The sequence below is a fragment of the Montipora foliosa genome, chromosome 1 (genome assembly GCF_036669935.1).
Source record: "Montipora foliosa isolate CH-2021 chromosome 1, ASM3666993v2, whole genome shotgun sequence".
In the NCBI taxonomy this organism is placed as follows: Eukaryota; Metazoa; Cnidaria; class Anthozoa; order Scleractinia; family Acroporidae; genus Montipora; species Montipora foliosa.
This window is the reverse complement of record NC_090869.1, coordinates 38,191,656-38,211,655: the sequence shown is the minus strand read 5'-3', so window position 1 is coordinate 38,211,655 and position 20,000 is coordinate 38,191,656. Positions and strand designations below refer to the sequence as shown.

The window sequence follows — 20,000 nt, the reverse complement described above, 5'->3', positions numbered from 1 at the left end:
ATATTTATACCACACAAATTTCTGCGCGACGAAAAGACTTGGATACAAGTCAAAGACTTGATTGTTCGAAGACTTCTCAAGGCAAGTGTTTCCATTCGAACGGCATATTGCTTTTTCTCGTCAGCTAGAACAAGCGCAAAATATTTAAGTTAAGTTCTGTTTCCGTCCATACACGTTCTTTGTTGGGCTTGGCCGCCATCTCGAGTTTACAGTTTACTGCGAACAATCTCTTCCTTCATGTAACGAGGTCTCGATTTCATGGATAGTTCGTCTTTAGCCTGTATTTATACACACAGACGGATGATCCGTCTAGACGAATTATCCAGATAGTTCGTCTGGACGGATGATTCGTCAATCTGCACGTGTTTATATATTACACAGACGGATTATCGGATGAGCTACCGTTCTCTGCCCACGTTTGTCCCAGACGGATGATCCGTCTCTAGAATAAATCCAGCCGTTAACTGCCAAACAAAATGTAATGTTGCAGTTCGCTATGACAAATGTCAAACCCACGCCAAAGAGTGTATTTTTTATTCCTTCGAGTGGTTACAAAATTCCTTTGTCAGCTAGGTCTATCGATCTATCTGTGATTGCTTCTGCAATTTGTAGAATGCCAAGAACCACTTGGAATGGAAAATGGCTTCATATTGGATGGACAGATCAGTGCATCCTCATATTGGAGTGCCGACTTTCTCCCATATTACGGCAGATTGCACTCCACAACGAAGGCAGGAAGCTGGTCTCCATTAACATGCGATTCAACGCAGTGGCTACAAATCGATGTTTTTGGAACAAATGGAAGGCAGATAAGAATTACACGTGTAGCAACTCAAGGGAGAGCTGTTGAATCGTACAAACAATAGGTAACTGAATATAAACTTCAATACAGTAATGACGAACTGAATTTTCAAAATTACAAGGAGAGACGGCAAACTGAGGATAAGGTAAGACAAATTAAGTAAGTCGGTTTGCAGGTACGCTGTTGTAAAAGTTTCCACAGTTGACTGTCTTGGCAATGGTTCTGGCAAATTCTCTGCACAGAATGAAACGAAGTTTTAACAGAAGATAATTTTATCGTCATCAACTTATATGTCAGCCGGGATTCAATTCTTTTGCATTCCCGTTGCCCTTTTAGTTTAGTTAATACAAAGCACAACATTTGCTTGCCATGCCTCTCAATGAAGTGAATGCATGTGCATGGCTTTCTATTTATTTTAAATACTATTTTGATGGCTTTTTTTTCCCCTAGATTTGTTTCTGGCCCAATGAAATTCATAATATACTTATACCAACCTGTTGTACGCCTTTCTGCTTTGTTCCTCGTCAATCCATTAAAAGACTAAGCCTTTGGCTCATATAAATAGACAGATAAATGTGTTTTTTACTTGTCATTTTATATAAAACTGAATTACAGCAATAGGTCAGTACAATCAATACTGCAACCTCACAGTAACCTAATATCCCATTTGAACCCCCTACTGACAACCCTCATTATTAGTACCAAAAAGGACCTTAGAACAGTTTTAGTAAAAACCTATCATAACAGTATGCCATTACTGGTGTTTAGGTTTTTGCTGGAAATGTTGATAGTCACTCAGTTGTTCATCAAGAACTGAATCCACCAATCAGAGCCCGGTATATCCGTTTTCGACCACTGACCTGGAATAACTTTATGTCGATGAGAGTAGAGCTTTATGGTTGTTTCCAAGGTAACGAATAGCTTCTCCTACAAACCTGTTAATGAGTACTAAGAAGCTCGGTCAGAAGTAGGTGCTATTTAAAACCGTAATCAGATCGAGTAGTCAGACTCTACCAGTCGCAAAGCGCGTAATCAAATTCAATTAAACTAGCTAACTATGCATGCGGTCTGTGTTCGAGCAAAGACGCTATCAATTACTTGACAACGAAGTGTAACTAGGCCAGTTGCATGATAATGTCAATTTGCTATTAAGACCCGAATACTTTCTTGTTAAGTTCTTTTTATTCTCCTGAGGATATTAAAGACTTGTAACGATTGAAACGACATCTGAAAAAATAGAAAAATGTTAAAATGCGTGTATTAGCAGCTGTTACAAGCAAGTAGAAGTCTATAATTTGGAAAAGGTAAAGAAAAGATTCAGAGAGACGATATACCTTTTTTGTTCCTTTCCAGAATGTACAGCTCCAGCCCTTGGAATGGAAAACGGTCGGATATTTGACTCGCAACTTACTGCATCAAGCGAAGCCAAGCCTGCTTCTCTGGCACGTTTGAATGGGAGATTTTCGTGGTGTCCCGTGGTACAACCAAATCATGACTTTTATATCCAGGTTGGACCTAGATCTTTGTCTTGCCTCTGTAAATATGCTAGGATACAGTGGAGTGGGATGATGTTTTATCGCTAAATAAGATTTGCCGTACGTTACTCTTCGCTTTCAGGCCCGTAGCGTGGTCATTTTTTCAAGTACGCACAAGTACATATGATCTAGAAACCTAAGTAAACTAAGCGAAAAATACTGCGTTCTTTATTTCTTGTTCGAAATAGTTGTGTGAATACAAGCAAAGAACAAAGCGTCTTCCCCTTATTTTGAGCAACCTTGGCGCAAACAAAACATTGTTTTGGTTGTGCTAGCTTGACTGGAATTGTCAACAACATTCTCAGAACGTCGCTCCTTTGTCAAGAACGTTCTTGGAACGTGGCTCCTTCGCTCCTTCGCAACTTCGCCTTTTTGTTGTACGCTGACCAAACAACATTGCATTGCTTAGTGTAAAAAAAAGTACAATGCAAAACTAGGTGAGAACATGGTATAGCTTTTGTTTTAGTTTTTAGAATTTAATCAAAGTGGTGTTTCCATAAGGAAATCTTGGTTGCGTACAAGTAAAAGTTAAAAATAGAAACAATTGCTTAAAATTTCAAAATTTTCTGGTCACTTCAACTACGCACGTGCGTATTTGCGTATAGGACGCTACGCGCCTGGCTTTAATTTAGAAATGATAATGAAATTATTTGGGTTGTTCGCAATCGAAAAAGAAAGGTCGTTTCCTTTATCAGAAGGGCGAATTATAACTGTATTTAATTAAAATCTCTTATATGGTTGAAAAAAGCCTCGTAATTTAATGTCTTTAAGAAAAAACAATTGAAATGACGCTTGCCTAAATTAGCAACACGAAAAAATAGAGAGATGAACAGTGTATTGTATTTTAGAGACTCTTGTCCTTCGGCCATCGAAGTTTTATAAGAAAAACAACACATAAAGCAGTGATAAACATACTGAAGTAATGCATTTATTGTGAAAAACAGGGTGAATTAATGCGTTTCCTACCCAGATCGCTTACAATTTCTTTTAAAATATAAATAGTTTTCCATATGATAACGGTTACTTTTGAAAATGTGTGTTGCCACATGGGAGACGTCAAGTTAGATTTCATAATGTATTGTATTGCCTTATAGAGTGGCCAAACGATATCACAATGGAATCTTTAAGCCTGGTTTTCACTAGCGACGCAAGCGCAAACACAAGCACAAACATAAGCAGCTTATGCTAGTGAAAACGAACGTCGACATAAGCATCAAAATCAACCAGGGCAACCGCCATTTTGTTCAAATGCTCAGACGCAAGGAATCTGGAACGAGAGCTTTAACTGGGCAGACGTAGCAAAATTTCCTTGTGCTTATGCTGCGTTTCGTTTTCACACGACGCAAGTGAAGGCCAGCATAAGCGCAAACACAAGGAAAAGGAATAAATTTGATCCTTGTGCATATGCTTGCGTTAACCTCGTTTTCGCGGTTAAATAAGCTCTCTTATGCTTGTGCTTGTGTTTGCGTCGCTAGTGAAAATCAGGCTTAAGAAACAAAAACGAGAAACGTGATAGGATAATAATTTAGTGTTATCTCGCGGTTCCATGTATTTATCCCCTTTACATGTGTCATTTTGACGCTAACTATAAGCAAAATAGGAGCAAAATGGGCCACTGCTGCACACAGTGCTTAATTTTGGATCATTTTCCAAACTGAGAAACACGCAGGATAAGTGATTCGATGATCCGTTTTCAGAGCGTCAGAAATGTGCATAGTCCTTACCCTGAACGGATTCAATAGATACCCGACCTAAATATAGTTCGATAGATATTTAAAGGAATACTATCGAAGTAGGGCGTGGCCAAATGATTAAAGAGACTTGTTCCCGTTTGTTCACTGAAGTTAATTATGAATCCTGTTGTTATGCGGATGTGTGACCAAGAATACCCCATGGACTACGCCTTGATGAGTCAGACTGGCGTAGTAGTCAACATCTGCTTCCCCCACCAATGCAATCGTATGTGGGCTGAATTTCAGTTGATCTCAGCCTGAAGGTTTTGCTCTGGTTTCCCACCATTATCAAAGTCGACTCTACATCTGGTTATGGTGTTAGATACCTTTTAGGGACTTGTATAATCTGTAAAGTAGCAGAAATAACACAACAGGCTCTTTTTCATCGTGTCCCGTCACTCTTCCCACCAATAACCCGGGTCTCTCTAAGTACTTCATGCTACCATAGGGATACCTTGCTTTCCGCTGTAAATCTCGAACAAGAAGAAGATCTAATCGTTATTTGGATCATCCCAATAGCAACTGTACTGCCAATTAAATGCCGGTGACTACATATACATATATCTGGAAATTGAGGTTGACGAGGCAATGGGATAGCAATGCCAAACAGATGTCATCTGCCACCTTTCCTTTGTTTGGGGACACCAACATGGCCGCCGCGACGTCACATCACGTATAGAGGTGCTTTCATGTGGACTGGCCTTGACAAGAAAGTTAAGGAGGCGCTTGATCTCAACTCTCTCTGGTCTGCTATGATTTGAGGGAATTGTGGAAGTACTTATTTTAGTTGTTATGAAAGTTGTTTATGTAGATAATTCTTAGCTCTGATGTTAAGCTTTATAATAATTTTTGCTCCACTGCGGTAAACTCTAGAGTACGTAAACCTTTTTATAGTATTAGGATACTGTAATTTTTCAGCATGTGTGTTTTTGTTATCGTTATGTTAACGGCTCGGTGGAACAGCATTTTTAATGAAGTGATACGCTGTGCTCCTGGGTGTCAGGTTGCCAAGTTGTATATTTTACTTTCAAAATGTTGTGTTTAAATACAAATTGTTTATTTTGATTCTGTTTTTGGCTGTTTTCGCCTTAAAATGTCCTGCTCTATGTTATATTGCTCGGGTACATCATAGTCATCTGGCAATGCAAAACCGTTTTTCATTTTAATTTTTAGATTGATCTTGGAAGTGTACACCACGTTTGTGGTGTGGCTACACAAGGAAATCCCACAGGAAACAAAGATTACTTGACAGAGTACAAACTGGGGTGGTCACGAGATAACGTGTTTTGGGATACAAGCGTTGAGGTACTGATACAGAAATAGATGGAAGACGCGCTGAGATTCAGTTACTTTAAAATGTTGTAGCTCATGAGGTTCTTCTATCCGGCTTCACGCTGTGACATTATTTAGCAGCTCATCACTGGGATTATGCAAACAATTGATACCCTACGCACTTTTGTCACACTTGGTTATTGTTGAAATTGATGTCCTCGATGTCTTTCCTTGTTACGTGTTATTGTACATATGTGACGTCAATGGTCACGCTGTGCTTTGCTTGGCTAAGAGGGAAAAAAGCAGAAAAAATAAGATAATTCTTGGATAGTTCTTGGATAACTGTAGGATCCCGGTCATGAACATTTGCATTGCTTGAGGAAGATGTCCATTATTATTTAGCCCCCGTTTCACTTTCAAAGATTGTTAGAAGGATTGAACCCCTTTTTTAGTTTTGCCAGTAATGACTAGGGCAAAATCGCAGCACTTCTTCGAGTGCTGTTGAACAGGAGTCAAATCTATTACTTTCCATTGAATTACAGGAGACTCGTTGGAGAGAGTTCATTGCATTCAGTTGCCATTTGTCACAAACGTCCAGCATTTTCGCGTAACAAGTAACGAGCTCGTCTAACAACCTTAAAGCTGACTTAACAGTAAAAGCCTGGCCAAACGCATCCAACATGTTGATTATACATCATCAATCATTGTTAAATCCTGGACCAGGTGTTGCACTCGTTTGGCCACGGTGACCACGTTGGACGATGTTGAATGAAGTTGACGAAGTTTGATTTCCACCCAACATCTTTTTCAACACCATCCAACATTGCGCTCGTTCTTAAGTGTGAATGATTAATGTGTAATGTATCGAGGGAAGGATGGGAAAGTACTTGCTTGGCAACAAGCGAAAGGAAATCTGTAAAGCAGAGTCCTAGCAAGGAGCTGAACCTACAAACTCTGTGACACCGGTCGGTTGCTCTTCCCATTGAGCGACTAGAAATTCTGCCCAGGAATCTGATATTTCAGTTTCCCTGTCGCCCGTTCCAGAGCGCAGTACACCTACTATGATTAAAAAATCACTTTCTTTTTTTTCAGACTTTGAAAGTGTGATTGCTTAACACTTGACTAAAAAAAATTGAGCTTTGATTTTTATCTTAAGGCTTGTTACTCTTACTGTAAGTTTTGGATTTCACGGTCCGCAATTACTCACGTTCCAAGCTTACCGATTGGACCTCAGAGGATTGGATGTAGGGAAAAGTGATGTCATTTACTCACTAGTTTAAAATTTCAGCGTATGGGTGCAGCTTATTATATATGCATAACGCGAGTCTATAAGTCTGAAAGCCCGAAACTCCAGTGCTGCATATTGATTCAGCCGCGCACACACGCATTGCATTCGTAAACTATTGAGGCTTTGACGTCATTTCCTCTACCAACCAGCTCTCTCAAGATTTTAAATTTTGTAATTGTGGACCATTAAATAGGAAAATTCCGGTTAAAATAAACAGGTGTCTTTTTGAAGTCAAGGCTTAAAACTGTGGTTACTTAGTGTTACGTTCTAATTCACTACGTTCAAACGAACGTAAATCATTTTCATCTTATAGATCCATAAAACAAACTGAACCACAGGTATGGGAGGATCGCAAGCGAACCCAAAACACAACTTTTAATGGACATAGTATACAAGAAGTATTCAATTTCAACAAGCGGAACTTAGCATTACAAACCTGGGCTAAGCGACACACTTTAACGGCTAAAGTCGGCCTCTTTAACATACATATCTTTTGCCACATCAGTTTTCCATCGGCCGTGCAATTTCAATAATCTCTCGGAAACAACTTTGGAATCGTCGTTTATCACGACTGAAGTAATCCCATGGCCACCCGATCGTAAACTATGCAGACTATAGACTTTTGGATCGCCTCCCAGGACGCCGAGAGCTTCCTTGAACATTTCCCGGCACACTCCCGACTTGGTCTTACTTAAAGGACTGAACAACGGAAGATCGCTCGTTGGAGTCAACTTCGCTTCACGCATGTATCTAAGCAAAATAGAGAATTTACAATAATAGGAAAGGGTTTTTGCAATGTACACAAAATTCCCTTCTCTGTAAACGTCCGTTTTACTATGGGGAACAAATTTTTATGTGATCTTCAAGAAAAACTATGTACTTACATAAAATATTACTAAGCTCACTAAAGCGGAAGAAACCCGCAAAACCTAAAGTACACAACTCAGCAATTCTCAAATCCTTCAACGAAGCCTCTTCAGAGGCGAATTTGTTAATTATTCTCTTGATGAGCTCCGTGCTGATCGGGTCCTTCTTCAAAATGGGGTTGCCTTCCCTCCTCTTTGCCGACTCGATAACATTCTTGGCACACTCGTCATCAAGCGGATTTGGGCCGTTAATAGGAACAAACGAGTGGAACCATTTCAGGGCGGCATGCACCATGACCAGAACCGAGTGTGACTTGTGTTGGTGGGCGAAGATCTGGAATAAATAAAGAGTCACTACAGCAGGGGAAAAGGGATATCTGTCAGCAACATAGTTCTGCCCGCACCATGCAAGAAATTTTCTTATACTACTTGGCGGTTGAATCAGCTCTGGATTTTACTAACATCTTGACAAAAACACACCTATCGACCATGACCTGAGCGGGAGCTAACTTCCAAGGCCTGGCAGCGAAGACAATCTGTAAGAAACAGAAAAAATCTCGTCCTCTGCAAAGAAATGAACAGATAAACGCTTTTCTCTCTCTTTTCTCTTTCTTTTTTCTTTTTCTTTGTTTTCTTTCCTTCTTTTTTTTTTTTTTTTTTTCTTTCTTTTACGCTGCAACAATCAACAATCTCTCTCCTACCTTATTTCTTCTCCTCTCCCTCTGTGTTCCTTTTTGCCTTTGTTCTTTCTTTTTTTTTTCTTTTGCTTATCCTTTTATTATTCTCCTCCACTTCTCTTTACTTTTACCTTCTTCGATTTCTTACCCTTTTTTAATCTCCATACGTTCAAGCTTTATCCCTCAAACAAGCTTGTCTCAATATCATTGTAAGGGCACCATATCCACGAATTACTTCGTCTCTCAACTTTCATGGTTTACCCACGACCTGCTTTCATACCTGGTTTATCAGCTCTATTTCACGTACTTTCCTCTTTTTTTTTTTTTTTTTGTTTTTTTTTGTTTTCCTCATATACATACACCAGCCTTCACATCATGTGTAGCTACTTCACCTTCGAAATATGTAATTCTCTTTTTCTCTTGAACGAAAATCAAACCTGATGCCTGCAACTTGCCCACGGAAACATTTCGATCCCAAAAGGGAATTTGTGTTCCTGCCATACATGAGAGCACGGTAACCAACTTCCAGAACGTAACCTTGCAAAGCAGCAGTATAAGTACAGGCGATTAAAGGCCAAAAACTAGACGATGGCCAAAACGGGATCACCAGTGTTAACAAAGCCCTTTGAACTTTTAGGTAATGTACGACTCTAGCGATAAGCACTACTGGCGGAACCACAAGGCAGTTCTCTGATTCCAAGCTCTGAACGAAAAAATCAACACCGGCACTTCCAGGATTCCAGAATCTCTAGAAGAAATTTTTCACTTTGGCGTTGTAAAATCAACCGAATAGGGTCCCCAGGCTTCTTCTAAGGTGGCGAAGAAGCTCTCAATTAGCTGCCAGTCGTCAACGTCGATAAGGCGACTAATAAAGTCCGCCTTCTCGTTCTCAGTTCTGGGTATCCATTGAATCTCCAGCTTAATCTTGCTCCTTAGGTAGGCTCCGAATTTTACATGGGAGCACAGAACTAAAAGACTCAATTGCAAAATTTGTGGCAGGGAGTTCCCTCCAAGTCGAACTTCTGGAGGCCTTGCTGGAATCCCAAAGCTTATGACAAACGCGTTGCGAATCAAGAGAGATAACTGCGCCACAACCAGTTGCACTGGCATCAGAAAAGCCATACACGTGAGACTTTCTGTCCAAAAAACAAAACCTGGACTTGACAAAATCAATATTTTCCTTCCAGAAAATAATTTCATCCTTCGTGTATTGATCCAGTTCTAAAAGGGCATCCCAATAAGGTGCGCACGCGGAAGACATAGAACAATGTCGCGTCATAATACAACTTACATTCCCTACCACGGGACCAGTAGAAACTATCTGCCCAGTAAACGAGGCTAGGCATCTAGCAGAAATCACAAACTCACAATCAAAGATGGAGCAAAGTGTTGAAAATATTTTCGCAACTCTTCTCTCACTGATTTCAATAGTACCACTATCACTGCCATATAATCACTAACTAGAGAATACTTTGGCAAGGCTCCCAAACAGACTTATCATCGTTAGACACAAAACCTGCACTAAGCAAGTCATCTTTAATCGTTATGCTGAGGGAAGCGCATGCGTCACGCGTACTGGCTATTCCCCAACCATCATCCAAGAAAAGAGCAATGCGTGCCCCGTTTAACCTCCAGTGCTTCTCAAGTGGTTTCAGAACTTTAGTGAAAATATGTGGCGCGGAGGAAAGCCCAAAGGGCAAGACCGTAATCGGTAATAATAATAATAATAATAATTTATTACTTATTAGGCGCAAATTAACATCTGAATATGATCAAATGCGCCTTACAACTAAAACTACTCCTAATAATTACAATAAAATATAATTAAGAATACTTGAAATTAATAACTTTAAAAGTAGTCTATCTAACAATAAGAGGCAAAAGCCTTCCTAAATAAATAAGTCTTTATAGTTCGTTTAAAAACCAAAAAGTCATCGATGTCTCTAACACTCGCAGGCAGGCTGTTCCACAATACAGGGGCAGCTGTTTGGAATGATCTGTCTCCCAGAGTTTTCTTTGTTTTCTTTATGGGCAACTGTAAAAGTAGTTCTTTAGAAGAACGAAGCTGGTACTTACATTTATCCTTTAATCGAACCAGATTACAGATATAGGACGGCGCCAGTTGATAAATTGCTTTAAACGTTAAAACTAATATTTTGAACTCGATACGGTAAGTAACGGGTAGCCAGTGCAAAGAAAATAAGACGGGTGTAATATGATTAAACCTGGGAGTTGAACATACGAGCCGGGCAGCACTATTTCGGATGCGTTGTAACTTACTTATGTGTATCGCGGGAACTTTATAAAGAAGACTATTACAATAGTCTAAGCGGCCAATAACAATGGAGTGGACAAGCGTATGTGCGGCATCGATGGTGAGGTACTTTCTGATCCGCCTTATATTGTAAATATGAAAAAACGCAGCTTTACATATCTTATTAATGTGTGGAATCATACTCAGGTTCTGGTCAAACCATGATCCTAAGTTCCTAACTGAAGTTACGGGAACTATACTGCTCTCACCAACGGTAAGACCATCAATGTTCACTTTAGTCAGTTGCTTTCTGGTGCCTATAATCATGAACTCCGTCTTACTATCATTCATGCGTAGTTTGTCCTTGATCATCCACGATCGTATAGCCTGTATGCACTGCTCCATTGCTTCAACTGCGTCATTTTGCGAACAAGCCAAGTCAGGATTGAATGAAAGATACAGCTGAGTATCATCTGCGTATGCGTGCGATTGTGGTAGATAGTTCTTAATAACCTCAAAAAGCTTACTGGCATAGATAGTAAATAGCAATGGCCCTAAGCATGATCCTTGAGAAACACCACATTGCAATTTGAAATTCTCCGATAATTTTTGGTCAAAAGACACGCGCTGAGATCTATTGAGAAGGTAGGATGCAAACCACTGCAATGCTGATCCCCTGACTCCAAAGCTCGTACTGAGGCGATTCAATAACACTCCATGGTCAACTGTGTCGAACGCTGCACTCAAATCCAGCATCACAAGAAGAGTCACTCGTTGAGAATCCAAGTTCATTAGGATGTCATTTTGCACTTTTAAAAGTGCAGTCTCAGTGCTGTGACACTTTCGATACGCTGACTGGAATGGAGGATATAAGCCATGTGATGTCAAATGCGCGTGCGTTTGATCGAAGACGGCACGTTCCGTTAACTTTGAAATGTACTGCAAATTAGACACAGGTCTAAGGTTAGTAAACTCTGAAATCACGCCAGACTTTTTGAGTAGAGGGGAAACTAACGCCTCCTTCCAGCACTCAGGAAAATCCCCAGATGTAAGGGAACAGTTAATTATGCGTGTAATAACCGGCAGTAGAACATCGAGACAGGAGACCACAAGCGATGTTGGAGCTGGATCAAGTGGACAAGACTTTTTTGCAGATTGTCGGACAAGCTTCTGGACTTCGTCCTCACTGACAGGATGAAAAGCATACAGTGCCTTTTCCGGGCCAACCACTGGATCCTCCGGTAAGACCATGTTTGCACAAGAGTTGGCGGCCTTGTCAATATCCGAGCGGATGGATTCTATTTTGCGGATAAAGAATTTTCCGATATCATTCACAAGAACAGATTTATCCTCATAGTCAGGAAAAGACGGTACTTCCTTCTTAGCCAGCAACTTCTTGGCTGTCCTAAATAACTTCCCTTGATCCACAACATTCTCCGCAATAAAGTTAGTATAGAAGTCCTTTTTTGCAGCATTCATCATGTAAGTTACACGGTTTCTTTGCGCTTTAAAAACATGAAGGTCTTCTTGTCGGTCAGTCTTCCGCCACCGCCTTTCCGCTTTCCTCCGAAGACGTTTAGCAGCCCCTATTTCAGCGGTGTACCAGGGAACAGAAGGGCGTGCATTCACAGTCTTAGATTTCAGTGGAGCATGACAGTCGATCAGCATGCACAGAGTGGAATTATAGTCCTTAGCAAGTTTGTCAACACCATATACAGGTGTTTCCGTTGTCAAAGGTGGTTGACATAAAGAGGACATCTCCAAGTCATGCTTAAACAACTCCATGTCTATTGATCGATATTTCCTGTAAGTGACCCGCTTTTTTACTGCTGGCGGTTTCTTTGGAATCAACCTGCAACAGACTGACGCTTGATCTGAAATAAACCGGTCAACTATAGGTGGAGCTGCTAAAACGGTCTCAGAGCAACGGCTGATTATAAGGTCGAGGGTGTGGCCCTCCTTGTGAGTGCTGCCCTTCACATGCTGTTGAAGCCCGAATGACTCGAGCAGACCTGCAAATTTTATAGCATCAGGGTCATGCGGATCATCAACGTGGATATTAAAGTCTCCAGCGAATAAAATTTGCTCTTTAGTCAGAAGAACCGATTCGAGATAATCTGAAAATTCCCTAAAGAAGACAGTTGTTGGGACCTTGTGTTTATCAGAATATGGTGGTCGATAGATTATAACCAAACGAATACAGTTACTGACCATAGTCACAGTCCACTCCGAGAATTCAAAGGAGCTCTTCTCACCTGCTTCAACTTCCTTAACACGCAAGAAGTCACGGTAAATGAGACCCGTTCCGCCACCACACCGACCCTCCCGTCGGTAGAATTGCGGTCTCCTAGAAACGGGGTCAACCCACGAAAAAACCTAGGTAACACTGGTGATCGGTTGCAACCTCTTTATGATGATAACCGCTTTTAAGATCGAATGTGAACATGTAAGCCCCCGACTCAAAATATGAAATGGCCACTTTCCAATCCTCGTATTTTATACGTTTTTTCTGCAAATGCCTGTTCACGTATCTCAAGTCCAAAATTAGCCCCCTTTTACCGTTGGCCTGCACAGATACAGAAAGAGGGTTGACGACATACGGGGGTACGGCACACCCAATAACACGGCCAGACTGAAAAAGCACTTTTAACGCACTCTCAACAAATTCTGCATGCTCTAGCGCTGATCTATTGTTCTTAAAAGCTGCGGGTTTCGGAAAAGCAAAGAAAGGTAACTTATAACCCTCTTCTATGACGCTCAAAATGAAAGGAGATGCACCGATGCCCCTCCAGAAGTGCAAATTCTTACGCAAATTTCCTTTAACCTGTACCTCAAACTTGCTACTATCGTCAAATTCGCACGCGTCATTATCCCGCAGTACCTGAACTAAGTCTTCGTAACCTTCAGAAGAGGACTCACTGTCCTGGATTTTATCCGGTGTGGCATTTGTAGGTAAATCCAGGCACGTCGGCCATGCTGGCATTATTGGATCCGCCACCACCTTGGCTGAGCCATGCATAACAGCAATCCCTTGCCCAGTGGCCGAGTCTGTGGCACCGGAAGCACTTGCTCTGATCGAAGTTAGACTCTCTACGGCCTGAAACGGAGACAAAGCAGTATCAGAAAATTAAGGACAAATAAATAGGGTGGGAGGGTGGGAAGGTGGGAGGGTGGGAGGGCGAGTGGCACGCATACGAGGAGCAACTGTCGCTGTTCTCCATAGTAAATCTCTACAGGAAAAGACTGAAGTTCTGGGTCGCTAGCGTGAATGGAAAGTGGCGCGAACAACCAAACTTAAAAACCCTTGCATAAACAATAGAAACTCCAACGTGTAAATAGGCGCTAACGACCTTGCAATACAGTTTCCCAAGGGACCGCAGTGCACAAAAAAAGATATCAACCATATGAAAATATATTTACGTTCTAATTCACTACGTTCAAACGAACGTAAATCATTTTCATCTTATAGATCCATAAAACAAACTGAACCACAGGTATGGGAGGATCGCAAGCGAACCCAAAACACAATGAATGCTCACAAAGAAAACTGCTGGTCAATGCTTAAACCAAATCTTTCCTCGAAAAGCTGCCGATCTGAGCTGGATAAGGTGCTCCTAAAACGTTTCGAGTAATCGCTTAGGTGCTGGGCCGCTTGTCGACCAACAGTTTCTCTGGCTCTTCTTAACCGCTTATCGTCCTCCGACCACGACGCCAAATCATCCGACATGTACTCAGCTGCCACCTTCCAGCAATCAACACATTTATCCGCGATCCTGATAAGCTTTGGCCGTTTTAGAATTAATTCCTTTCCTTCTTTTATCAACTCGCTCACCGCAACATTGGAAACATCAGCCTCCTCTCTAATTCTGTCAAGGACAGAATCAAGCTTGGCGTTGTGCTCAAACTGCTTTTGGTTCCCTTGAATCGGAGTCGACCGACTTGCTTGTCAGTCCCTGATTTTCCCTCGATCTGTTTGCCTTTTTCTTCAAGTCTGACCTCTAAGGAGCTCTTGAACATATTGAACACATTTTGCACAAGCGGCGACTCTGCCATGCGTGACTGCGTTTGGTTTGACCTTCTGGAGGTTTCCGCGATCGATGGGTTAAGATTAAACGCAGATTGGCTGGTACCAGCAACTGGCCGATAGCGTAGATAGTCCCTCTCGGCCGAGCAACTGTCGCTGTTCTCCATAGTAAATCTCTACAGGAAAAGACTGAAGTTCTGGGTCGCTAGCGTGAATAGAAAGTGGCGCGAACAACCAACCTTAAAACCCTTGCATAAACAATAGAAACTCCAACGTGTAAATAGGCGCTAACGACCTTGCAATACAGTTTCCCAAGGGACCGCAGTGCACAAAAAAGATATCAACCATATGAAAATATATTTTAATTTAGTTAACATAGTTTTGAAATCCAAAGAAATATATACACTGATTTTTGGGTCTTAGCAGCACTTTATACATCACTAGTTGCATTTGTAAACTTAGAAGAATGACGTTTCAGAGCCCACAGATATGGGCTAAAGTTAATTGTCACTTTAGGACCTAGATAGACGACATAGATCCTTAGGAGTTCTACTTCAGTTCACTCAATGGGAAGACCAGTGTTACGGAGGTTGTTTTCTGCGTCGCCTGGCAACTAGTTTCCCTCTGTTGAATACTTTTGGCCACAGTGTTGCAACTCTCTGGAATGCTGAAAAACACGTTTAAGCGACGTCAAAACAAACAATTGAGCATGCACCTATTCTTGGAGCCAGTCTTCTTCATCTTGATTTGCATGAGATCGAGGTGGAGTGTTCCAGATACGTCGATATAGTAGATGTACCTTAATGGCGGCTAAAGTATCGACCGATACCCGCGTGGCCCATATGGACAAACGACATGATTAGTATACGTTATTTTCCCCCACAACATTTCAATGTAAGCATGATTTATCATGTAGTCTTCTAAATTTAACAGGTGCTGAGTGGTAATAGCAATTGGCGTGATGTCACAAAGCATTCAATTCCTGTGATATATACTCGGTATATCCGTCTTTTTCCATTGAAATGGCACATTTGGCCATGTACAAGAATGGAGATATATGGAGAATCCTGGCCGCAAGGTAATAGTTACTATGCAAGTTGAAAACATATATTTTGTTACTTAATTCATTGTAGTGTTCTAGTTACTCCAAATCGATTTTATTTTAATTAAAGTGACGCCATATAGAATGTCACATTGAATTTTTGAGAACATGAAATTGAAGTGTTCTATGAAAAAGATAAAAGACTTTTCATGTTTTAAAAGTACATATAGCAAGAAACAGAGGAATTTATCTTTTTAGCCATTTCTCCCCTTTGGGTAATGGAGGAAATTGTCTTCCATTGGGTGCATGATGGACAAGACTGAACTCGTCAAAGATTTGCATTAACATTCCGTTTTTTTCGCTTTGTTCGCCACTTTCTTTCATACAGTTGCCAGTGCAATCTTTACCGGAGCCAGCAAGGCCGTACCCAGTCACGTGATGACGTCAGGGAGTGCCGCTGACGTCAAAGAATGCACAAAGTCGTGCTTAATCACCGAACATTGCAAGGCATTTTATTTTGATCGCAAGATGAAGAAGTGCGACCTCAGTGGCTCAACATTGGCAGTGCGGCGATTTGACAATAAACTCAGTTTTTATCACTATGGACGAAGAGCTTCACAATTCTTGTTTCCTTGACAGGATGCAGCTGGGTTAGTCTTTTAGGCAAAGTAGAGGAGAATTTGATTTAAATATTGAAATTTTTGGTCACAAGATGATCCGCGTTAAGGCAGTTACTTTTCTTGATGTTATTTTAGATGAAAATCTCACATATTGCTGGCAAAATTTCTAAATTTGTACCATTGGTAGATCAAGTCCTTGTCTCACTAAGCTTTCCTTGAAAACTTTGTACAGTTCATTAATTTATCCTTATGTTCAATATTGTATCATAGTTTGGGGTTCAACATACACTACTTATTTTACGCTAGGAGTAAGTAGGGGAAGGCATTATGTAAACATGACAAAAGACAGATTTTAATCTGAGATTGAAAAAAATGTCATGAAGTAGAATTTCGAATGTCTGAACTCCACTTATTGAAGAAAAATGAGCCTAGTACGGCAATATGGGATACAGAATCGGTTAGAACTACGAATCATATAGCTATAAACCTGATTCGTGCTTAAGAAAAGTATGTGCATCAAAAGGCGCCTTGATTGTAATTCTAACAATACGTTTTTTCAATAAAATAAGACGATTGAGGTTAGAAAAACATCTTGTTATGTCTGATGGTAATACCATATTCGTATTCTGTATTGGACTGGAACTAGCTTGCAATGGAGGCCAATGAGGGGGAATCTTTTCAAATGCAAATACTTTTTAATGTATTCCCCCGCATTAGCCTCCATTGCAAGCTAGTTCCAGTCCAATACTGAGAATACGAATACGATCTGTTCAGTTATGAAGTTATGTCCATCACTCCATGCATTTTCTGTTATGTTTTTTTTTCTTGTAATGAGGGGGTCACGGTCTTATTAGCCTCATGGTTTCTTCTAGGCTCCCTTGCCAGGTAAAGACTTGTTTCCATATCTCAAAGTGACCTTGGACGTGAGGGGCCTGGGGTGGCGGTATGGGGTGAAGGGTACAATATCTGAAACAACCCAAACTTTTACAAAAATACTAACCTTAGGCCTAAACAATATGCTTTAGATAATGTTAAGGCCTAAGGTTAGCATTTTTGTATGGGTTTGGGTTGTTTCAGTTTTGCTGTTCCAGGCACCTTACGTCCAAGGGCACTTTGAGATATGGAAATAAGTCTTTACCCCCTTGCCATGTAATTTGAACTGAACTTTAGTGCATCCGCAAACTGAAAAAAGCATCAGAGACTACTTTGCTACAATGTTCGACCTCCACCAATCCCATATGCCGAATCGCCATGATTTCATTTTATCGACAAATTGTCTGGATTAGCATTCACACGCATACCATCTTGCAGTCAATACTAGTCCCATTGTCTCTCTTCTTTCCGTCCCCTGAAAAGATGTTGGGGGGAGGGGTGTATATTCTGGTGACGTTTGTCCAAGAATATGGAAAACAGCAAACAAAATAATGATAATGCGGACTGTTAAGGGAGATATTTTTATTTTTGTGGGTATTATATTGTCGAGGACACACCAGGGTACACACATACATACATCTACCAGGAGCCCGCGAGCTGCACTGAGTTTTAAGCTTCCATAGGGGCTTCCATAGGGCTTCCATAGGGGCTTCCATAGGGGCTTCCATAGGGGCTTCCATAGGGGCTTTTCAGGGCCAACGAAACTCAATTAACGGAGCAACAGATCAATTGTCATTCAATGTGACGGAGCAAAGGGACCAAAGGAGCCATTTGTTATTTTCAGTAGTGCATGTAGCAGCTCTCGTAACTTGCTATTGTTTGGTATTGTAAGCAGGTTCTATTGTTTTTTAAGTCTAAGTCCTTGTTTCATTATTTTCCTTGCTGTTACCACAGGTTTCAATGCGACCTTTGCGAATTAAAAGGAGAAGAAATCCCTTATTGGGGAGACCCCTTTAAACTATGTAAACAAATTAACCAATAAAAACACAAATTCAATTGCAGTGAGTGACGCGGCAGAAAAGGTCGCATTGAAACCTTTTTTTTTTCTGCTAACTGTATCGCTTCGTCTCTGGTCTTTTTCGCACTTACCCTTTCAGACTCATTAACACGCTTAGGTTTATGGAACTCAATGTCAGGTATTTCCTTCTGCAGAAGTTGTTTTAGCTCTTTACGTTTACAGCTTGCATCAGGAACATTGTTCTCGTCTAGGATGCTTTCAAATGCCGAGTGTAATTCAGACATTGTTGCAGTTTTACCATTGTGTAAAGCTATCTCAGTCATAGTTAAAAATCCGATTTTAGCAGCAATTTCGCTCGCTGATATAGAGTTGGTTTCACAAGAAGGTGAGGGCCTGCGTAAAACATTGCTTACATTTTTCGACCAACAATTCGTATGGTATTTAATGTCAATAGAGTGTGCATCATTAGCAGCAAGGGCGGTGTTCATCTTAAAGTGCCTATGAAGTGAAAAATTTTTTGGCGTTTTTCTGTCGCTTGTTACGTCTACTTTTCGAAACTGCCAAAAGCGAGTAATGTTAGAGAGAGCAAAATCCGACTTTTTGACGCCCGAAGTGGGCTCAGTAGAGAAAAACAGTGGGTCCGGAGACTGGAAACGAGTTTACAAGCGATGACGTAGGAAATTGTACCAGCGATTTGTTTACCTCACTTCGCCACTGCAACCACAGGCGGCCCAGAGTCGGAAGGTAAACAGTTATAAGGATTTGTATGGGAATCTCGATAACAGACAGAAAAAGATATTTACCCGTAAAAGTTCTCAATAAAAAAGCCGTACTTTATTGTCATGGTAAATTTCTTGCTTTTTGTGTGGTTTTTTGCCTGATTGAAAGCGATTTAAGCGACTTCTCAAATTCTCGAGTCGTCGCTCTTCCCTAAATAAAGGAAAGGCTGGCAACTCATTTCTAACTTACCTCAGATCTCGCCGAAAAAATTCACACTTCTCCGGCATCAGTCACGCTCAAACTCCGGCGATGGCTACACGGATAAATTTACTTCCCCTTGACCAAGTTTCAAGGTCCAGCGAGTATCCATTGCTGAGAAACTGCGAAAAATATTCAAATTTTCAAACTCCTTCGAGGCTCGCTAACAACCAATTTTGACACGGCTGGTCAACGGTTCACTGAGCCTCCATACGGTGAGCGCAAACCTACGCAAGTGTACCCATAGTTGGGCAGAGCAAAACAAATCCCAGACTCGTCCCCAAATACCTGCCTGGGGTCATGTTCGAGTTTCTAAATCGGCGAACGATATTAAAAGTTCCACACTGAAACCTTAAACACAGCTCCCATCGCTTTGGTTGCCCCACCGCATGTTATAAACCCGGATTTTCATCGAACTCCGTAAGTACTGAAGCTGTTTGAAGCCTCGCGCGTGCAAAAATCCCCTCGTCCGATGACACTCGACACCACGGCTGTTTTTTTGTTGTTGTTGGAAAAAGTATAGTTTTGTTAAGTGAATTGCTTTGAGCCAAAGAAATCACCGCACCGTAATTTCTACTGTCCAAAAAACAGACAAGCGAGATTGTAACTCGGATACCTTTCAGGTATTCCGAGTAATAATTGTTGGTTTTCGATCGATATCGCTTGATGTACCGGTGTGAGAAATAATTTTGAACATTTCAACACAACTGGAAGAGCAAAAACAAAGCACAGATGATTTCAACGATGGCATTTTCCCTGGACTCTCAACAGAAAAATGTGTCCAAAAGGCTGAAAAGGTGCAGCGACCTTTTCATACGAATTTCTTCTGCAGTCATGATAATGTGAGTTGTTGACGGATGAAAAACAGGATTGTGTTTCATTCACTAGTAAATACCTTCGACTGCGTTTCAAACTCCATCCAAAACAGCTTCAGTACTTACGGAGTTCGATGAAAATCCGGGTTTATAACATGCGGTGGGGCAACCAAAACGATGGGAGCTGTGTTTAAGGTTTCAGT

General features: G+C 41.0%; 1 protein-coding gene across 1 annotated transcript in view; it reads left to right on the top strand.

Annotated features, from left to right (window-relative positions):
- Positions 1-16,129, top strand: part of LOC137968041 (lactadherin-like) — a 21,182-nt gene extending 5,053 nt beyond the window's left edge. Inside the window, exons 2-6 of the mRNA XM_068814664.1 lie at positions 1,571-1,712; positions 2,156-2,310; positions 5,244-5,375; positions 15,385-15,529; positions 15,882-16,129. Of these exons, the coding sequence (XP_068670765.1) occupies positions 1,571-1,712; positions 2,156-2,310; positions 5,244-5,375; positions 15,385-15,529; positions 15,882-16,129 (822 nt within the window). The remainder of the gene's footprint in view (positions 1-1,570; positions 1,713-2,155; positions 2,311-5,243; positions 5,376-15,384; positions 15,530-15,881) is intronic.
- Positions 16,130-20,000: the final 3,871 nt, after the last annotated feature.